General features: G+C 41.5%; 1 protein-coding gene across 1 annotated transcript; it reads right to left on the bottom strand.

Moving 5' to 3' along the window:
• Positions 1-343: 343 nt before the first annotated feature.
• hcfc2 (host cell factor C2) lies at positions 344-19,057 on the bottom strand. The gene is made up of 16 exons (XM_062066652.1): positions 18,867-19,057; positions 16,730-16,878; positions 15,541-15,701; positions 15,270-15,472; positions 13,011-13,095; positions 12,848-12,951; positions 12,564-12,791; positions 10,600-10,773; positions 9,038-9,093; positions 6,903-6,954; positions 6,789-6,820; positions 6,590-6,718; positions 4,573-4,749; positions 4,208-4,505; positions 4,073-4,142; positions 344-1,198 (listed from the first exon to the last, which is right to left on the bottom strand). Exons 1-16 carry the CDS (start codon positions 19,024-19,026, stop codon positions 1,189-1,191), a joined length of 2,088 nt encoding a protein of 695 aa, XP_061922636.1. The 5' UTR covers positions 19,027-19,057; the 3' UTR covers positions 344-1,188.
• Between the last annotated feature and the right edge of the window lie 2,136 nt (positions 19,058-21,193).

Genomic DNA, 21,193 nt, shown 5'->3' with positions numbered 1-21,193 from the left:
TCTTTTTCAATGAACGTTGAGACGTGATTCATGCACATGTAAATGTCGCCCGACTGGCAACTGGATTTAAAAATTAACTTTGATTTTTAACTGTTTTTGTTGGTGTCTATACTGTACTGGTATTGTGACGTGGGGGTGGTTCTCCCGGGATGCAGATGGACAAGTCCGGACACAAGCATCTTGAAGGTAGGATATGATGTATTCCTCATAAATCATAGCACAATACAAAAAACAGGAAACAAACAAAAGGAAAGTGTGCCGATGGCACGAGAGGCTAAGGAACAAACTTAGGAGTGGAGGATTGCACACAGCAAATAACCAAGCCAGACAGTGTGTGGCGAGCAACGTGAATAAGTAGCTCTCTGATTAGTGCCCGGCAGCAGGTGAGTGTGCTGAACACTAATCAGAGGCAGGTGAACCCAATCAGCACCCATGGTAACCAAAACAAACCCAGGGGTGCACAAAACAGGAACTAAGGGAGTCCAAAACTAAACAGAACATGACTAAACAAAACATGATCCAGGTATATACATTTTATTTGTACATCTTATTTGTATCTATTATTAAAATGCTACAAAGTTATGGACAATTCAAATGAGTGACATCATTGTCCAACATGTTGACATGGCACCCAATTATTGCCAATATTTCAGAATAATTCTATTTGTGTAAAAGATTAGTTTCTCATTCCCACATTATCATATAACAGCTACAGTGATTACCTTGCAAAAAAAGGAAGTGTACTAACGAGCAAGGGCTCTTTGAAAAGAACAACTCCACAAGATCCAGCTCCCTTCAAAGGCCATGAATGACATCTTTCATGAGCACTTGCTGTGATTTTCTCACATTCATTGTTAATGTAATAATTAAAGATGTATGGTCCTACGATGATAAATGACAATGTGAACACCAAAGTATTGTAATGGAAAAAGGCATGATTGTAATAACGTAGTACACTATATCGCTGCAAAGGACACTGAAGGTGATATCAAACATTGGCAGGATTAAAATTGCTCCATGCGAACATAAAAATAGCATACAAAACATGTCATGATTGAAACTATTTGAGTTATGTGGTGCATCATTACAAAAATATTGAAATGAAAATATATACAAGGATGATTTAAATAGAAAAATAAATATGTGCATTGCTTGATGTCCATGTCTCCTGTAAGTACAGTAACACTTTCAGCTGCAGCTGTAAGACACACAAGTCCAGCAAACATTGTCAGGCAGGAAGGACTTTGGTCTTTGTTTCTTCACCTTACACTTAGACCATGTCCACACCAACACTGATACTTAGACCATGTCCACACCAACACTGACACTTAGACCATGTCCACACCAACACTGATACTTAGACCATGTCCACACCAACACTGACACTTAGACCATGTCCACACCAACACTGATACTTAGACCATGTCCACACCAACACTGACACTTAGACCATGTCCACACCAACACTGATACTTAGACCATGTCCACACCAACACTGACACTTAGACCATGTCCACACCAACACTGATACTTAGACCATGTCCACACCAACACTGACACTTAGACCATGTCCACACCAACACTGATACTTAGACCATGTCCACACCAACACAGATACTTAGGCCATGTCCACACCAACACAGATACTTAGACCATGTCCACACCAACACAGATACTTAGGCCATGTCCACACCAACACTGACACTTAGGCCATGTCCACACCAACACAGGTACTTAGGCCATGTCCACACCAACACAGATACTTAGACCATGTCCACACCAACACTGATTCTTAGGCCATGTCCACACCAACACAGATACTTAGGCCATGTCCACACCAACACTGATTCTTAGGCCATGTCCACACCAACACAGGTACTTAGGCCATGTCCACACCAACACAGATACTTAGGCCATGTCCACACCAACACTGATTCTTAGGCCATGTCCACACCAACACTGATTCTTAGGCCATGTCCACACCAACACAGATACTTAGGCCATGTCCACACCAACACTGATTCTTAGGCCATGTCCACACCAACACAGGTACTTAGGCCATGTCCACACCAACACAGATACTTAGACCATGTCCACACCAACACTGATTCTTAGGCCATGTCCACACCAACACAGATACTTAGGCCATGTCCACACCAACACTGATTCTTAGGCCATGTCCACACCAACACAGATACTTAGGCCATGTCCACACCAACACAGATACTTAGGCCATGTCCACACCAACACAGATACTTAGGCCATGTCCACACCAACACAGATACTTAGACCATGTCCACACCAACACTGATTCTTAGGCCATGTCCACACCAACACAGATACTTAGGCCATGTCCACACCAACACTGATTCTTAGGCCATGTCCACACCAACACAGATACTTAGGCCATGTCCACACCAACACAGATACTTAGGCCATGTCCACACCAACACAGATACTTAGGCCATGTCCACACCAACACAGATACTTAGGCCATGTCCACACCAACACAGATACTTAGGCCATGTCCACACCAACACAGATACTTAGGCCATGTCCACACCAACACAGATACTTAGGCCATGTCCACACCAACACTGATTCTTAGGCCATGTCCACACCAACACAGATACTTAGGCCATGTCCACACCAACACAGATACTTAGGCCATGTCCACACCAACACAGATACTTAGGCCATGTCCACACCAACACAGATACTTAGACCATGTCCACACCAACACTGATTCTTAGGCCATGTCCACACCAACACAGATACTTAGGCCATGTCCACACCAACACTGATTCTTAGGCCATGTCCACACCAACACAGATACTTAGGCCATGTCCACACCAACACAGATACTTAGGCCATGTCCACACCAACACAGATACTTAGGCCATGTCCACACCAACACTGATTCTTAGGCCATGTCCACACCAACACAGATACTTAGGCCATGTCCACACCAACACAGATACTTAGGCCATGTCCACACCAACACAGATACTTAGGCCATGTCCACACCAACACAGATACTTAGGCCATGTCCACACCAACACAGATACTTAGGCCATGTCCACACCAACACAGATACTTAGGCCATGTCCACACCAACACAGATACTTAGGCCATGTCCACACCAACACAGATACTTAGGCCATGTCCACACCAACACAGATACTTAGGCCTTACTTGCATTTTGCTCGCGCATAAAAAGCGACCAAGCAACAAAAAAGAACATAATGTCGCCTCTTCATTGTAGTGTGTAGTGATGTTAAATACTATATATACTTCATTACACATGTACTATATATTCATTGTAGTGTGTAGTGATGTTAAAGACAATATATACTTCATTACACATGTACTATATATTCCTTGTAGTGTGTAGTGATGTTAAAGACAATATATACTTCATTACACATGTACTACATATTCCTTGTAGTGATGTTAAAGACAATATACACTATATCATTATATCCATGATGAAATGCTTTATAATTCCATGGGAGTTTTGCAGTGGCACACACACGTCCGTGTGCTTTATATAGATACTTAAAGATGCAAAATGGTTTCCTTGGCTCGTTAGTGCGTGCTGATTTGATAAATAATGTAGACTTGACGGCACATGTAATACATGACCATGTTCTAATTCTATGAGTGTTGGCTTTCAGCAGCACATTCACTCTTTAATAATGTTCCCAGGATTGTGTGTAAGTGCAGGCTGGTTTGAAAGATAATGTACATGGTCTAAGGTGTATCAAAATAAACACAATAGGAGGTGTAATGCTGCACCAAGTCAGATATTGTTGCTTTTTTCAGGCTTCTGATTGAACAACATGTGCATGACAGCAGGTGTGTGTGTGTGTGTGTGTGTGTGTGTGTGTGTGTGTGTGTGTGTGTGTGTGTGTGTGTGTGTGTGTGTGTGTGTGTGTGTGTGTGTGTAGACATAGACCATTTTGAAACTACACTTGTGTGGATGGAGATTGTTTTCAGCCCAAATATGTGTTTTATAAAGTGTGGACATGGCCTTAGACAAACTTGAATGATCCACAAGAGAAGTTGTCACCTGTCAGCAGCAAGGCGACCATCAGCACCACAGACATCTGCCTTTGATCCAGCCCGCGCTTTAAAGAGATCTGCCAGGAAGACCAACAGGAAATGGAATTAGGTGGATGGCCAAATAAAGCAGCCTTGCTCCCACCTTGAATCCAGCGGATCTGGGTGGCCGGGCCGTAGCCCTGCTCGTTCTTGGCGGCGATGCGGAAGACGAGAGCCGGGCGGCTGGAGGCGGAGCAGTCCAGATGTGCGTTCTCCAGCTGGTTGGAGCTGAGCGTGCAGGACATCTTGGTACCGCGGTAGATCCGGATGAAGGTCAGTTGGCCGGGACTTTCAGAGCTGGACGAGCGGCTCTTCTTCACCGCCATGTACATTGAATACTCCAGGATGCGGCCTGACGGAGAGGGAGGCGCTTCCCATGTGATGCAGACCACGTCGTTGGCCTGGATGGAAGAACTGCTCCATAACAGAGTTTTGCAACAGCAATGCCAACTCAAGTCAAGGTGTTACCTTGTTGATCTTGACAGCAGAGGGCGCTCCAGGGAAGCCATGTTGGCACGTCTTGAACTCACTGACCTGACTGAAGTCACCTTGGCCCAAGTAGTTGAGGCCCGCCACTCGAAACCTGTAAGTCTGACCTGCAGTCAGCTCCTCCTTCTCTCGCTCTTGGTAGTCCTGAAGCCTCCTCTGAGGGAAGGAGCGCACAGACCATTAATAACATCTTCACTGTGTGGACTATTTTGGCAACATTAATAACCACCATTATCTTTCATTGACATTGCAATCACCAGTATTTATTGTACCACTTCAACGTGGAACATCATTTGAAAGAACAACGGGTATAAATTAGTAACATAATAACAGTAACAAAATAAATATAAATAACAGCAATATAAAATAACAATACAATTCAGTTTTTCTGTTTTAATTAGGTTTTTGTCACCTTTTACACTTATTTTACCGCCACCGAGTGTGTGCTTTTTGTGTTCTTCTTGTTTTCGTGTCTTTGAAGCATGTGGTTGTATGACAGTTTCCCATTTCTTTACACAGTCTTTTGCATTGTCCTTGAACTCTGTGAGATCTTTGAAGCTGCACTGGCTGGGTAGCAGAGGACAGACAAGGCAGTGCTGCATCGTGTGGTCCTCTTCTCCGCATTCGCAGGTGGTTGGGCCGGTTTTGTAGCCCCATCTGGCCATAGCAGCTTTTGATCGCCCCGTTCCTGTTCTCAGGCGGTTTAGTGTCTTCCACTGGACCCATGGTGTTTCTGACCCGGGGGCAGGTCTTCAGAAGGGGGGATTCCCATGTCAATAGGAGGGGGGTCTTCCTAGTCTTTGTGTCCATAGCTGGAGTCTGGTTTCTTCCCGAGATGTTGTTAGGGGCTGGACATTCTCCTTGACTTCAGACATTAAGCTGAGGGTTCACGTCCATGGAGGAGGTGGCGTTCATCACTGGTAGCTTGTGTGAACTCTACTCGGCTGGCAACTTCCCGTCTCACGTCTGCAGGGGCAATGCCAGCGAGGAGATGTAGGTTGTTCAGGTTGGTAGGCTTCAAGCAACCAGTGATCAAGCGGCAGGTGTTCAGTGCTGGGTCTAGTTTCTTGGCATGGGTTGATCTCTTCCAGACAGGACATGCATACTCCGCCGAGGAATAGCACAGGGCCAAAGCAGTACATCTTAGTGTGTGTGCTGTGGCTCCCCATTTGGAATTTGTCAGTTCCCGTGAGATGTTGTTTCTGGAGCTGACTTTCAGTTTGGTGTTTTTAATGTGTTCCTTGAAGGAGAGGGTGCGGTTTAGGGTTACGCCAAGGTAGACAGGGTTGGTACAGTTCTCAAGTGGTGTTCCAGACCATTTGATGTTAAGAGGCCAATTCCTGAGATGGAACGAGCAGACTTGTGTCTTTGCAGGGTTTGCATGTAGATGTTTCGCTAGTAGTAGAGGAGTAGCTCATCTAGGGCTGAGGTGAGGTTTGCTTCTACCGCTTCAAACGTACTCTCTTGAGATGTTACACAGAGGTCGTCAGCGTAGATGAATCGTTCAGTGTTCTGGTCCTTTGGCTGGTCGTTGGTATAGATGTTATACAGTAGTGGAGCCAGCACACTACCTTGAGGTAGGCCGTTCTTCTCTCATCGCCAGCGACTTTGCTTGTTGTTTAAAGTACCGTAACATAGGAGCGCCTGTCTTTCAAGAGGGCTCCAATGAGGTCTGTGAGTTCCAGATCTTTTGTCATCTCCAGGATCTTTTTTACTAGAAACATTATTTTCCCAAACAAATGTTCCTTCTCCTCACAATGACAACATTTCACTTACATTTATGTCAATGTTCCTGATACTCTGCATTTAACAGTGGATTGTGTGGCCAATTCTGTGTCCACGGTTATGTTAGAACGGAAATGCTTTACTTTTTGTGCGGCCCATTAATCGTTATTTGGACTATAATATTTTGATGATCGTGAACAGCCGAAATGCAAATGTGATTAATTGTCCAGCCCTAGTGTGTACACGTGATGATGACTGTGATTATAGTTACCTCTTTTGTAACAGAAGGCCGACTGCTTGGGGTCACCTGGTGGTTCTCAGCAGGCAGATAATAGCAGTGGACCTCTGAAAAGAGGCTTTTAAACACACCTACATCAAACCACAGCGCTTCCTCCGGGCTCTGCAAAAGACTTGTTTTAGACGAAATCTGACACATGAAATCAAAATAAAAGTTCTGGAATACATCTGACCTGGTGTGTCGTCTTCTCAGCCTCATGTTTCTCTGTCAGAACAAAAGCAAACCAGCACTACTCAATCAGTGGCTGTTTGGTGAATTCACATGTATACATGTCTGCTGACCGCACCTGCCTGGGGCTCCACCTGGCTAATGGAGGACTTTGCCAGGTTGCCGTGCTGCTGTGAGCCATCGTGCGATTGTGAAAGAAAAGCCACCATAATGATTCATTTATTGCAGTCATTTTATCTTAAAGGGGAACTGCACTTTTTGGGGGAATTTTGCCAATCATTCACAATCCTTATGTAAGACAAGAACACATGGTTTTTTTTAAAGCATTCTAACTTGTAAATAAAGGCTCGCAAGCCTATGAAGCGCTCTAAAAACATCCAAATACCTCAATCATTGTTTTATATACATGATATAAGTATATATGTCATGTAGTAACATTCATAATAACATGTAATATATACATGATGTAAGTATATATGTCATGTAGTAACATTCATAATAACATGTAATATATACATGATGTAAGTATATATGTCATGTAGTAACATTCATAATAACATGTCATATATACATGATGTAAGTATATATGTCATGTAGTAACATTCATAATAACATGTAATATATACATGATGTAAGTATATATGTCATGTAGTAACATTCATAATAACATGTCATATATACATGATGTAAGTATATATGTCATGTAGTAACATTCATAATAACATGTAATATATACATGATGTAAGTATATATGTCATGTAGTAACATTCATAATAACATGTCCTATATACATGATGTAAGTATATATGTCATGTAGTAACATTCATAATAACATGTCATATATACATGATGTAAGTATATATGTCATGTGGTAACATTCATAATAACATGTAATATATACATGATGTAAGTATATATGTCATGTAGTAACATTCATAATAACATGTAATATATACATGATGTAAGTATATATGTCATGTAGTAACATTCATAATAACATGTAATATATACATGATGTAAGTATATATGTCATGTAGTAACATTCATAATAACATGTAATATATACATGATGTAAGTATATATGTCATGTAGTAACATTCATAATAACATGACATATATACATGATGTAAGTATATATGTCATGTAGTAACATTCATAATATGTAATATTTACATATTTTGCTCATTTTAAACATGCGGCGGAGTATTAATTTCACAGACTCATCACAATGTTCGCTTTTCCCTTTTAACAACAACAACACTACTACTAATCACAACTACTCTGGGACAAATAATGATCCAGAAACTTCTATTTTTGAGCCTGAATATAAGGAGGATGATCTACAAGTTTTAGAAGCTGTGTGCTAAACATATGCATCTTTAGTCAAACACTAAGCATCATGTAGCAGTATTGCTAAATGCTAAACAAGAACATAATAAAACAACCACTTACTGTGCAATGTCTGCTCTCACTGGGACAAAGACTGATGGGATGTTTATATCTTCCCGTTTGGATGACGAATTAATCATAATTCTCACAGAGTAAAAAAAAAAGGATTCACAAACAAGCGTTTTTTGTGTCTTTCTCGCCATCTTTGTCTTTAAGTTGGATGTCAAAGTTGACCAACTTGTGGGTTTATGTCCACAACCTTCTACTATCCAGGTGAGAGGCATGATTTATCATCTACAATTAACTTTCAGCAACTCAGAGGCCTTGCAGCAGCTCAATATGTCAATATAGCAGCATAAGCTAGTTAGCTCTCTGTGATCACAGCGCTGCTTAAAGTAGTTCCTTGGCGTTAGCGCTTATAATAACAATGTTGCTATTACTTGTTAATATTCAGGACACGACATGTAAATGGAGTATTGTTGGCGGGTTTTGGATGTTTTTTTTTAAAGTAATGCTAAATTGTCTGTAGTGCTTTACTATATCTGGAATGTTCAAAGCCCTTTACATTATACATCACATTCACACACTGATGTGGGCGCTAACCCCAAGCCGGCAGGAGCAAGCATGAAGCGTCTTGCCCAAGAACACAATGGCCGTGACTAGAATGGCGGAAGCTGGAATGGAACCGGACACTCTAGCAGTATTCTCTTAGGTGCATTGTCAGCTAGCCCGTGCATGCTGTATGTGAGCAGTTACAAAGCATAGAAAAAGAAAAACATGTGTGTTGTTGTCTGACATAAGGATTGTGAATGATAGACAAAGTTGTATAAATAGAAGTACAGGTAATGAATTCAAGTCAAATACCTGCACTGACGTGTTCTCTTGTTCTTCAGTGTTGCATTCACTTACACTCTGGAAATCTGAGTTACAAGCGTCAACATTTAGCAGGCTGTACATTTGTCTATGTACAAACCCCGTTTTCATATGAGTTGGGAAATTGTGTTAGATGTAAATATAAACGGAATACAATGATTTGCAAATCATTTTCAAGCCATATTCAGTTGAATATGCTACAAAGACAACATATTTCATGTTCAAACTCATAAACATTTATTTTTTGTGCAAATAATCATTAACTTTAGAATTTGATGGCAGCAACACGTGACAAAGAAGTTGGGAAAGGTGGCAATAAATACTGATAAAGTTGAGGAATGCTCATCAAACACTTATTTGGAACATCCCACAGGTGTGCAGGCTAATTGGGAACAGGTGGGTGCCATGATTGGGTATAAAAGTAGATTCCATGAAATGCTCAGTCATTCACAAACAAGGATGGGGCGAGGGTCACCACTTTGTCAACAAATGCCTGAGCAAATTGTTGAACAGTTTAAGAACAACCTTTCTCAAGCAGCTATTGCAAGGAATTGAGGGATTTCACCATCTACGCTCCGTAATATCATCAAAGGGTTCAGAGAATGTGGAGAAATCACTGCACGTAAGCAGCTAAGCCCGTGACCTTCCATCCCTCAGGCTGTACTGCATTAACAAGCCACATCAGTGTGTAAAGGATATCACCACATGGGCTCAGGAACACTTCAGAAACACACTGTCAGTAACTACAGTTGGTCGCTACATCTGTATGTGCAAGTTAAAACTCTCCTATGCAAGGCGAAAACCGTTTATCAACAACACCCAGAAACGCCGTCGGCTTCGCTGGGCCTGAGCTCATCTAAGATGGACTGATACAAAGTGGAAAAGTGTTCTGTGGTCTGACGAGTCCACATTTCAAATTGTTTTTGGAAACTGTGGACGTCGTGTCCTCCGGACCAAAGAGGAAAAGAACCATCCGGATTGTTCTAGGCGCAAAGTGTAAAAGGCAGCATGTGTGATGGTATGGGGGTGTATTAGTGGCCAAGACATGGGTAACTTACACATCTGTGAAGGCACCATTAATGCTGAAAGGTACATACAGCTTTTGGAGCAACATGTGTTGCCATCCAAGCAACGTTACCATGGACGCCCCTGCTTATTTCAGCAAGACAATGCCAAGCCACGTGTTACATCAACGTGGCTTCATAGTAAAAGAGTGTGGGTACTAGACTGGCCTGCCTGTAGTCCAGACCAATGCTCCCTCTAATGTGTCATGTGTGTGAGCAAACGCACAAACACTCTGAGCATTCAGTGGAATACAGACGTGCACACTGTGGTCATACCAGCAGCACATTTGTCTCAAACCTGACATAACAATTTAAATGTCCTATTATTATAATCAAGTGACTAGTCAATTTCAAGAGATTATTTTCTAATAAATGTGATTTGGCCCACTTAGATATTGTTTTTCTTTTAATCAGCTATGCACTATAGTATTTTATATTTACATCTAACACAATTTCCCAACTCAGGTTTGTATATTTGTCCCCACTTACCTTGACTTTTTCTCTCTCCATCTGCTGCCGACCAATCCAGCTGTTTGGCTGGCGGGTTGACAGGCTGAATCTGGAGGAGGTAGCAGTCTGCTGCAGACACGGGGCGCCACGCCACATGGAGCATGCTGACAGTGGACTTGATGAGCATCACCGCATCCGAGGACGATGGTCTATCTAAAACAAAATCAAAGATATTGCACGTTTAATCCCCTCATTGTACCATTACAGTGGAACCTCCATTTACCACTGCCTCCATTTGCAAACTTGACCAAATATTAGATGGAGCCAAGTATGTCTGTGTGTATGAACGCTTCACTGCTTCATCTTGTGTCCCACTGACAGCCATTTTGTGCTTACTTGTATTGAAGAGAATGAGGAAGCCATCTTATTACCAAATCAACTTTTGATTGCTGCCCACTGCTCCCAAGGGTGATGGGTCAAATGCCGAGGACAAATGTCACCACACCTAGTGTGTGTGTGTGACAATCATTGCTACTTAACTTTAACTTAACTCTTTTCTCTCCCCTTGTGAGCTGCTACTTTTTAACTGTTTATTATTGTCGCAATATGGTTGTTAAAGTTAAGGATTTTTGTCAAATCTGATTGTTTGTGAGGGCACCAGAGGCGTATGTGTGTGTTGGCACAGCAGTGCATACAGCACAGTTGAGCTTGTTGTTGTTGTTTTTAGATCACAGGTGTTCAAACTATTCTAAAAATAACAAAAAAATGTACATTACAAAGTGGGAAAAAAGAGCAAACATTTGAAATGTAACCAGAAAAAAGTTGCAATGTTGACTAATAACACAAACTGTCCATGTAGGTTGTTTTTATATTTTATTATTATTAACTGTCATTGCTCAAAAAATGTGAAGGGACGCTAGTATAGGGGTGATGTGCTCACGCCTGCGGGTCTGTGTTAGCAGACGAGCAGCAGAGTTCTGCACGAGCTGCAGGCCTGGCTAATGCCTACGTACAGGGCATTGCTGTAGTCAAGACCAGTTGATATAAAGGCGTGGATTAATTTCTCAAGATCAGGTCCTGACAGAAACGGTTTCACTTTCGCTATTTGGCGTAATTGATAAAAGCTTTTTTGAACGACGCTGCTGATTTGTTTTTCAAACTTAAAATCTGAGTGGAACTTTACCCCCAGGTTTGTGACACAGTCGCTGAGATACGTGGTCAGAGTGCCGAGGTCCACTTTGGGGGAGGGAGAGCGACTTGGACCGAACAACATAACTTCTGTTTTGTTTTCATTTAGGCACAGGAAACTTCCTGTGGAAAGCCAAGTTTTGATGTCGTGCAGGCAGTCAATAAGATGTTGGACTGTGGTATTTTGTGCCATGGGAAAGTAGATCTGGCAATCATCGGCATAAAAATGAAATGCAATACCGTACTTCCTGAAAACAGAACCAAGGGGGAGAAGATAAAGCGCAAATCAAATTGGGGCAAGGATTGAGCCCTGGGGAACCCCATGTGGTAGAGGAGCTGTGGAAGACATAAAACTGTCTACTTTTACACAAAAACTCCTGTCAGTTAGGTACGACCGGAACCAGTTGAGGGCGGCGCCCTAAATGCCCACACAGTTCTCAAGATGAGTGATTAAGGTGGCGTGGTCGACGGTGTGGAACGCAGCAGACAGATCTAAAAGCACCAGGACAACATATTTACCAGAATCTGTTGACAGGAGGATATCGTTAGAAACTTTTAAAAGCGCTGACTCTGTGCTATGGCGGGCTTTAAAACCGGACTGGAACAACTCAGTGATACCATTATCCTCTAAGAAGGGCAACAACTGACTGTACACAACCTTCTCTAATATTTTGGAAATGTATGGAAGATTAGAGATAGGTCTAAGGTTAGAGAGGAGAGAGGGGTCGAGGCTTGGTTTTTTAAGTAGAGGTCGTACCACTGCATGAACCAATGAAGTTTGTGAATGGAGGTTCACATGATCATATTCTTCTCACCTGTTTCCAGGTACCACAGGTCCTTGCAGCAGACTTGGTAGCCCAAGCTCTTATGGTAACTATCCCGGCCGCTCCAAACGTAAAGCCTGGATCCCACGACAGCGGCGCAGTGGCCGGCCCTGGCTTTGGGTTTCCTCGCATTCTGGTCCTCACTCTGGGCCCTATGGTTCTGCAACTGGGAGCCAACGTCGTCGTATTGTGGGCCCAGGTTCTGCCAGCTCATGGTGTCTGTCAAGTCTTGCTTTAAATTCCTTGTTATGATGGTGGATATCTCAACTACTTACCCAAGTTAAGAAGACTTAAGGCGTTGGTGCAAATCCATTTCATTCCTGCAGCCTTTTGCTTCTCTGACTCTGGAACAGGAACCCAGCCACCAAAAAGAAACATTCTGCAGACAAACCCCCGTCAGAAGTCACTGCATGGGAGTTATGGCGGTTAAAGCCTTACTTGTTTCCGATGACGCTGGCAGAGTGAAGACTTCTGGGTAGTGGCGTGGAACCCCTGGTGTGAGGCCTTGACCACATCATGGTGTCTGAAGAAGGATGGTGTGTCATGAGTTAGTGCATGTGATGGCTTCAACTAGGGCTGGCCAATAAAAATCACCATTATTTTTTTCATATTATTCCATCTCAAATATAATCACATTTTTTTAATAAAGTGGGATTGTCCCGTGCAGGATGATACAGTCTACTGCAGTATCTTGTTTGATGGAGGTAATGCACGCTAATATTTACTTCATGTGTATAATTGTGTTTACGGTACAGGTAACCCACGCTACGTTCCGTACCTCGGCTTTAGGGCCACGGTTTTGCTACTTTTTGGTACATTTTGGGAGGTGAAGACAACTTTTCCCTCTCAAAGTTATTTTTTATTTTGAAAAACTTCATCCTGCAGTAAAAAACTGGTGTAGTGAATACTATAAGACTTGTATTGAAGTGAACATTCACTAAACAAGACTTCTTTGATTACTTGTACACATGGGTGCTTCTCACCAGCAAACAGCAAGCACTCACCCAGATTTTGGAGTTTTTCAAAACTCTAATTCTGTATCTTACATTTAATGAAAATATTTGAAAGTGCAGTTTGAATTTGAGGTACTGTGAAATAATGTGTAGCAACACATAAAACAAGTTTGATGATTATTTCAGGAACAAAACGTTTTTGTGCACAAACTCCAAAATGATTTATACTTACATCATGTATATATTACATGTTATTATGAATGTTACTACATGACGTATATACTTACATCATGTGTATAAAATGGAGGTGTTTGGATGTTTTTAGGGGTTCCATAGACAGAATTGAAGGGCTCCCGGAGGCTCCATTGTAAACTGACTTTTGATCGAATATATTTAATATTTAGAATGCATTAAAAATAAAATCCATCCGTTTTCATGTCTTTCAAAAATGACTGTGAACAATTACATAAAAGTGCAGTTCCCCTTTAAATGTTGTGTTTCAACTTCTGTGTTAGTGTTAGCCACGTCTTTATGTTGTTCTTCCGGGCTGCATTTGCAAGTGTGTAAGGGGGAAGCGGCACAACACTGACTGAACATTAATTACCTGGAGACAAGTGTGTAAGGGGGAAGCGGCACAACACTGACTGAACATTAATTACCTGGAGACAAGTGTGTAAGGGGGAAGCGGCACAACACTGACTGAACATTAATTACCTGGAGACAAGTGTGTAAGGGGGAAGCGGCACAACACTGACTGAACATTAATTACGTAGAGACAAGTGTGTAAAGGGGGAAGCGGCACAACACTGACTGAACATTAATTACCTGGAGACAAGTGTGTAAAGGGGGAAGCGGCACAACACTGACTGAACATTAATTACGTAGAGACAAGTGTGTAAGGGGGAAGCGGCACAACACTGACTGAACATTAATTACCTGGAGACAAGTGTGTAAGGGGGAAGCGGCACAACACTGACTGAACATTAATTACGTAGAGACAAGTGTGTAAGGGGGAAGCGGCACAACACTGACTGAACATTAATTACGTAGAGACAAGTGTGTAAGGGGGAAGCGGCACAACACTGACTGAACATTAATTACCTGGAGACAAGTGTGTAAGGGGGAAGCGGCACAACACTGACTGAACATTAATTACCTGGAGACAAGTGTGTAAGGGGGAAGCGGCACAACACTGACTGAACATTAATTACCTGGAGACAAGTGTGTAAAGGGGGAAGCGGCACAACACTGACTGAACATTAATTACGTAGAGACAAGTGTGTAAGGGGGAAGCGGCACAACACTGACTGAACATTAATTACGTAGAGACAAGTGTGTAAAGGAGGAAGCGGCACAACACTGACTGAACATTAATTACGTAGAGACAAGTGTGTAAGGGGGAAGCGGCACAACACTGACTGAACATTAATTACGTGGAGACAAGTGTGTAAAGGAGGAAGCGGCACAACACTGACTGAACATTAATTACGTAGAGACAAGTGTGTAAGGGGGAAGCGGCACAACACTGACTGAACATTAATTACGTGGAGACAAGCCTGACTTTTGACAGGGACGGTCGCACACATGCACAACGGTCATTAAAGGCAGGATTATACGGAGCACCATTGCTTCCCTACTGCAATATCAGACATTTCCGCATGTTTGATGGAGGTAATTACGCTAACAGCTGGAACTGATCAGGATCATGTAATCGCCCAGCCCTCGTCCTAAAGAATAAACTTACTGAGATCAAGCTGCCAGAGGTCATCCAAGCGGCGCCCTTGCATTCCTCCAAAGATGAAAAGCTTGGGCGAGCCAAGACCAGCGTACGCGACAGCAGTGTGGGACTCCCGCGCTGAAGGACCGCCCCCTTTTGTCTCTGGGATGCTCCAGCCTCTTGCGCCTGATGCCGAATGCAGCTCCAGCTCATACAGGTCATCCATGTACCTTGCACAGCCGAGTAGACCTCATCACATTACTCAACACAACACAACTTCATGAAGTGTGCACAGTACCGTGGGACATTTCCATTGGGGTCCTCGCTAACATTGGAGAGCCCCCCAAACACATAGCACCTGCTACCACTAAGTGTGAAGCTGTGTCCGATACGAGGGCATGGAGGCAAGCCATTTTTGGGCGCTCTGGGCTTCAGCTTCTTCCAAAGCCACCTGTTAGCCTATCAAATTGCAAATGTTAACATAAGTGTTAGGGCTGCATGTTAAATCAACATTGAAGTTTTAGTTAGTGCGATAACAGTAACAAGAGGCTGAGGGTTTTTTTGTCCGGCGTCACCGGAATTTGAGTGGGACAAGTTCGTTAATCAGAATTGTTGAGCCTCGTATTTATTCGTCTCACTCTGTGCATCGTTTTAAGCACCCAAGCGTGTTTATTTACCAGTAGAATCAATTGAATGCAGTGAGCCTTCTTTTCTGCCATGCACAATCTCTGTCTCGGTGGGCGGAGCACAAGACCGCCAACTTTACACACACACAGGAAGCACGGACAGACAGACTTGCAACTCGCTAGTGGGAAGTTCCGCAAAGTTACAAAAATTAGGAGGATAAAAATGATAAGTCAAAATGTCCCGTTGTTGGAATATTTGAGCTTCAAATCGGATGAGCAATATGAGCCCATCAGCACAAGCGAACTGTGACAACAACATTCCACCTATTTTTTCCAACTAGGAAAAATAAAAGCTCTTTATTTAAATGTATTTAAGTTAAATTTTGGCTTACAGAAATGAGAGTCCATTTATATTTTGATTTATTGAGGAAGTTATTCACCTTCCAATGACAGTACAATGGTAAACGATTCTACAGTCATAAGAAATGGGTGTATATCCTTTTAAATAGTTACTTGCATTATTAATATTATAATCGCTTTTTGTTGGTTATTTCTTCAGTTTAGGAGCATGATGTAGACTAAAGTTCTGAGTCTGTCCTCATAAAGACAAATATTATTGAAAGTAAATTGTTGTATATTTTTCTAATGTGTGGCACCTTTAGACCAGAATATGTTGATTGACAGTCTAAAAGTAACATGTCTACCTTCCCTCCTTATTTTCCCAGTTTTATATGTATAAAATATAAAAATGGCAAATAGAATCACATCTGAAATTTTGAAGAGAAAATTCGTAATTAGGTTTTTTTTCCCCCTTAATACGTATGTTACCTGATATTGATAGAAATCCTAGGAAAACATTACCTGAAGTTCATAGAGGTTGTTGGAGTATTTGCCATACTCTATCATGCCACCAAAGACCAGTATGCGAGTGCCCTCACAAACTAAACCATGGGCAGCACAGCCTGGTGGGATGTCTCCCCTCACAGCGGGCAGAAACCACTGCTTGGAGACTGGAGTAGAGCACAAAACAAGCTTGTTCCATTACAGGTTACAATACACAGAAACAAATGAAGATGGTGGGTGCTTTGATATTTTTGATAATGATGCAAAAAACAATTGAATGCCAAGATATCTGAACATAACATTCATTGTGTTAAGATAGTTTCTAGCCTTAAAGTGAGATTTCATGTGCAATACATCACGTTCAAGAACACAACAATGAATGCACCCTCTATTTTGTATCCCATGCAAATACACACATATTGTGGGTTCCAGAAGAAGAGGTACTAGGTATCCCATGCAAATACACACATATTGTGGGTTCCAGAAGAAGAGGTACTAGGTATCCAATGCAAACACACACATATTGTGGGTTCCAGAAGAAGAGGTACTAGGTATCCCATGCAAATACACACATATTGTGGGTTCCAGAAGAAGAGGTACTAGGTATCCCATGCAAATACACACATATTGTGGGTTCCAAAAGAAGAGGTACTAGGTATCCAATGCAAACACACACATATTGTGGGTTCCAGAAGAATAGGTACTAGGTATCCGATGCAAATACACACATATTGTGGGTTCCAGAAGAAGAGGTACTAGGTACCCGATGCAAATACACACATATTGTGGGTTCCAGAAGAAGAGGTACTAGGTATCCGATGCAAACACACACATATTGTGGGTTCCAGAAGAAGAGGTACTAGGTATCCGATGCAGATACACACATATTGTGGGTTTTCAGAAGAAGAGGTACTAGGTACCCGATGCAAATACACACATATTGTGGGTTCCAGAAGAAGAGGTACTAGGTACCCGATGCAAATACACACATATTGTGGGTTCCAGAAGAAGAGGTACTAGGTATCCGATGCAAATACACACATATTGTGGGTTCCAGAAGAAGAGGTAGTAGGTATCCGATGCAAATACACACATGTTGTGGGTTCCAGAAGAAGAGGTACTATGTATCCAATGCAAACACACACATATTGTGGGTTCCAGAAGAAGAGGTACTAGGTATCCGATGCAGATACACACATATTGTGGGTTTTCAGAAGAAGAGGTACTAGGTACCCGATGCAAATACACACATATTGTGGGTTCCAGAAGAAGAGGTACTAGGTACCCGATGCAAATACACACATATTGTGGGTTCCAGAAGAAGAGGTACTAGGTATCCGATGCAAATACACACATATTGTGGGTTCCAGAAGAAGAGGTAGTAGGTATCCGATACAAATACACACATGTTGTGGGTTCCAGAAGAAGAGGTACTAGGTATCCGATGCAAATACACACATGTTGTGGGTTCCAGAAGAAGAGGTACTAGGTATCCCATGCAAATACACACATATTGTGGGTTCCAGAAGAAGAGGTACTAGGTATCCGATGCAAATACACACATATTGTGGGTTCTAGAAGAAGAGTTACTAGGTATCCGATGCAAATAAACACATATTGTGGGTTCCAGAAGAAGAGGTACTAGGTATCCCATGCAAATAAACACATATTGTGGGTTCCAGAAGAAGAGGTACTAGGTATCCAATGCAAATGCACACATATTGTGGGTTCCAGAAGAAGAGGTACTAGGAACAAACCGATGCCAAGTTAACTTCCCACCAAGACTGTAGACAGCTCAGTCCTCTTTCCAGTGCTGGTATGGCAACTATTTGTACTTCTTTTTTTTGCATAGAATCAATTGTTCATCTTCAATTCTAGTCACTTTGCTTTAGAATGAAATCATCCCAATACTTGACAGTTGAAATGAGGGCTAGAGGTGACACATTAGTGTGATGAAATAATAATGACTGATAAATCAAAATTTGGATTTCAGTTTTGTTCTTTCACATCAATGACTTAAATGTCGATGAAGTTGTATAAAGTGGTATTCACTATTCTCAAATACAAATCAAATGTAACAAACGGTACTTTTGTTTAGTGACTATTTGGCTAAGTGCTAATGCTAAAAACATTAGCCATGCTAATGTTAGCATACCAGTGTTATAAACATGCAGGTCCTCCGCTATCCCTTCGTTTCCACCTCCGAACACTACAATCAGCTCCCGAATGGCCACGGCCCTGTGGCCGTGTCTCGAAGGCGGTATTACTCCTGTTATTGTATGGACTTTTCTCCATTGCGGTTCTTCGCTGGACATTTCACTCAAACAAGAGAAGCGCAAATTTGGCGCTGTTGACGTTTTTAAAAATGGGCGTGGCCAATGAGGCGACCGGAAGTTCAACCAAAGATCTTGAAATGATAAAAAGGTGTCCGGCCGTGTGTATTCTGGTCATTTAATTTTTGTTTCATAAATGGAAATTGAAAAACAAAAACGATTGGGTTATTTGGATTTCATTAAAAAAAAAAAAAAAAAAAAACAAGGCGTTTTTATTTGTCTGGTGTCAAAGAGCAAGTACATTGTCTAAAAAAACGGTTTTATTTTGATTGTATAAATCATATCACAAAAAATGTAAACCCCAGTAAACAGAAATGAAAAACCAAATCAAAACGGGTGTTCTTTCGTGTGTTGACACCGGAAATGTTTATTTTCAAAGTAAAAGCGGGCATTCTGTGCCCGTGTGACTGTCTTAAATGTATTTGGAGCCCTATACAAAATGTATCTTGAACATGGAACAACGAGGACTGACACCTACGCACATATCACACTAAAGTGGAGGCAAAATAATTCAATCACACAGTATTTTTCCTTACAGACCAGCCCGCGGTACAGTTTAAAGTACAACTTCCGGTTTTGGTGACACAATATAAACAAAACATCAGTTTTAGTCTGTTTTTCTGTTTCTGTTGATGTGTGTGAAGAATGTCTTAAATAATTTCTGAGTCGGGCTCCAAGTACATTACAGCCAGAGTCACAGGCACACGGGTACCGTATTAATTATGCCCGCTTTTACTTTGAAAATAAAAAAATATATTCGTTTTGGTCTGTTTTTCTGTTTCTGTCTAATGGGGATTTTAATGCTCGTAGTATAAAATACAAAATGAAAATCAAACCGTTTTTACAGTCATTGCTCTTTGACACCAACATATTTTGCATTTTAAAATTCAATTGAATCAAACAATCGTCCTTGTTTTTTAATTTCCATTTATAAAAATAAAATTCAGCGACCAAAACATGCACTGATCAGCGTCTCACTCGTTTAATTATCTGTGTAAAAAAGTTGCTCCAAATTTGACAGACTTTGCGTGGCCAAAGGGTACAAACATACATTTTCTGTTTGTTTACTTATGGTCCCTCCTCACTAACTTTCATGTGATGAGTCTGCTCTATTGTTTCTTTAACTATGGAGTTCAATTACTGTCAAAACTCCACAAAAGCAAAAGAAAAATGTTTCTACTCAAGCCAAACAATTCGCAAGTAAAAACGTGGCGAAGTTGGTAGAGTGGCTGTGCCAGCAATCGGAGTGTTGCTGGTTACTGGGGTTCAATTCCCACCTTCTACCTTCCTAGTCACGTCCGTTGTGTCCTTGGGCAAGACACTTCACCCTTTGCCTCTGATGGCTGCTGGTTAGTGCCTTGCATGGCAGCTCCCGCCATCAGTGTGTGAATGTGTGTGTGAATGTGTGTGTGAATGGGTAAATGTGGAAATAGTGTCAAAGCGCTTTGAGTACCTTGAAGGTAGAAAAGCGCTATACAAGTATAACCCATTTATTTATTTTAAAAAAAAAGTTTTTTCCCCTGCAATTAAAGAAAATATTTGCAAGTATGAAAACAATTTCCTGCAAATAAAAAAACAATTTGCAAGTATAAAAACAATTTTCTGCAAGTAAAAGAGGATTCGTAAGCATAAAAATGTTCTTAAATAAAAAAACATCGATTGGCAATTATAAAAAGTTTTTTAGTTAACCCACACACTTGCACTCTGAGCACCTGTAGTTCGCACTCTACAACAACAGGTGGTGCTGCTGAGTCCATTTAAAGGACTACTAGCGAGTTTGTTTCCCTTCTCTTCTGTGAAAGAAGCAGGGTGGACACTTTCTTGATTATTTTTTTGGCGGATGGCACCATGCACCAAAGTACCTCTGACAGCCTTAAATGGTAGCAGCAGCACAAGGTGTCGCTGTGGAGCGCTAATTACAGCTGCGCTAATTACAACTGCTCTAATTACAGCTGCTCTGAGTGTATGTGTGCAGATCTTTCTTTTTATAGCAGAAAATTGGTTTTATACATGCGAATCATTTTCTTTACTGGCAGAAAATAGTTTTCATACTTGTGAATCTATTTTTACTTGCAGAAAATACTTTTTACGCATGCAAATCATTTTATTTACTTGCAGAAAATTGTTTTTATAATTGCAAATGTTTTTT

The sequence above is a fragment of the Entelurus aequoreus genome, linkage group LG12 (assembly GCF_033978785.1).
Source record: "Entelurus aequoreus isolate RoL-2023_Sb linkage group LG12, RoL_Eaeq_v1.1, whole genome shotgun sequence".
NCBI classification, from domain to species: Eukaryota; Metazoa; Chordata; class Actinopteri; order Syngnathiformes; family Syngnathidae; genus Entelurus; species Entelurus aequoreus.
The sequence above is the reverse complement of the archived record's forward strand: the minus strand, read 5'-3'. Positions and strand labels throughout refer to the sequence as shown.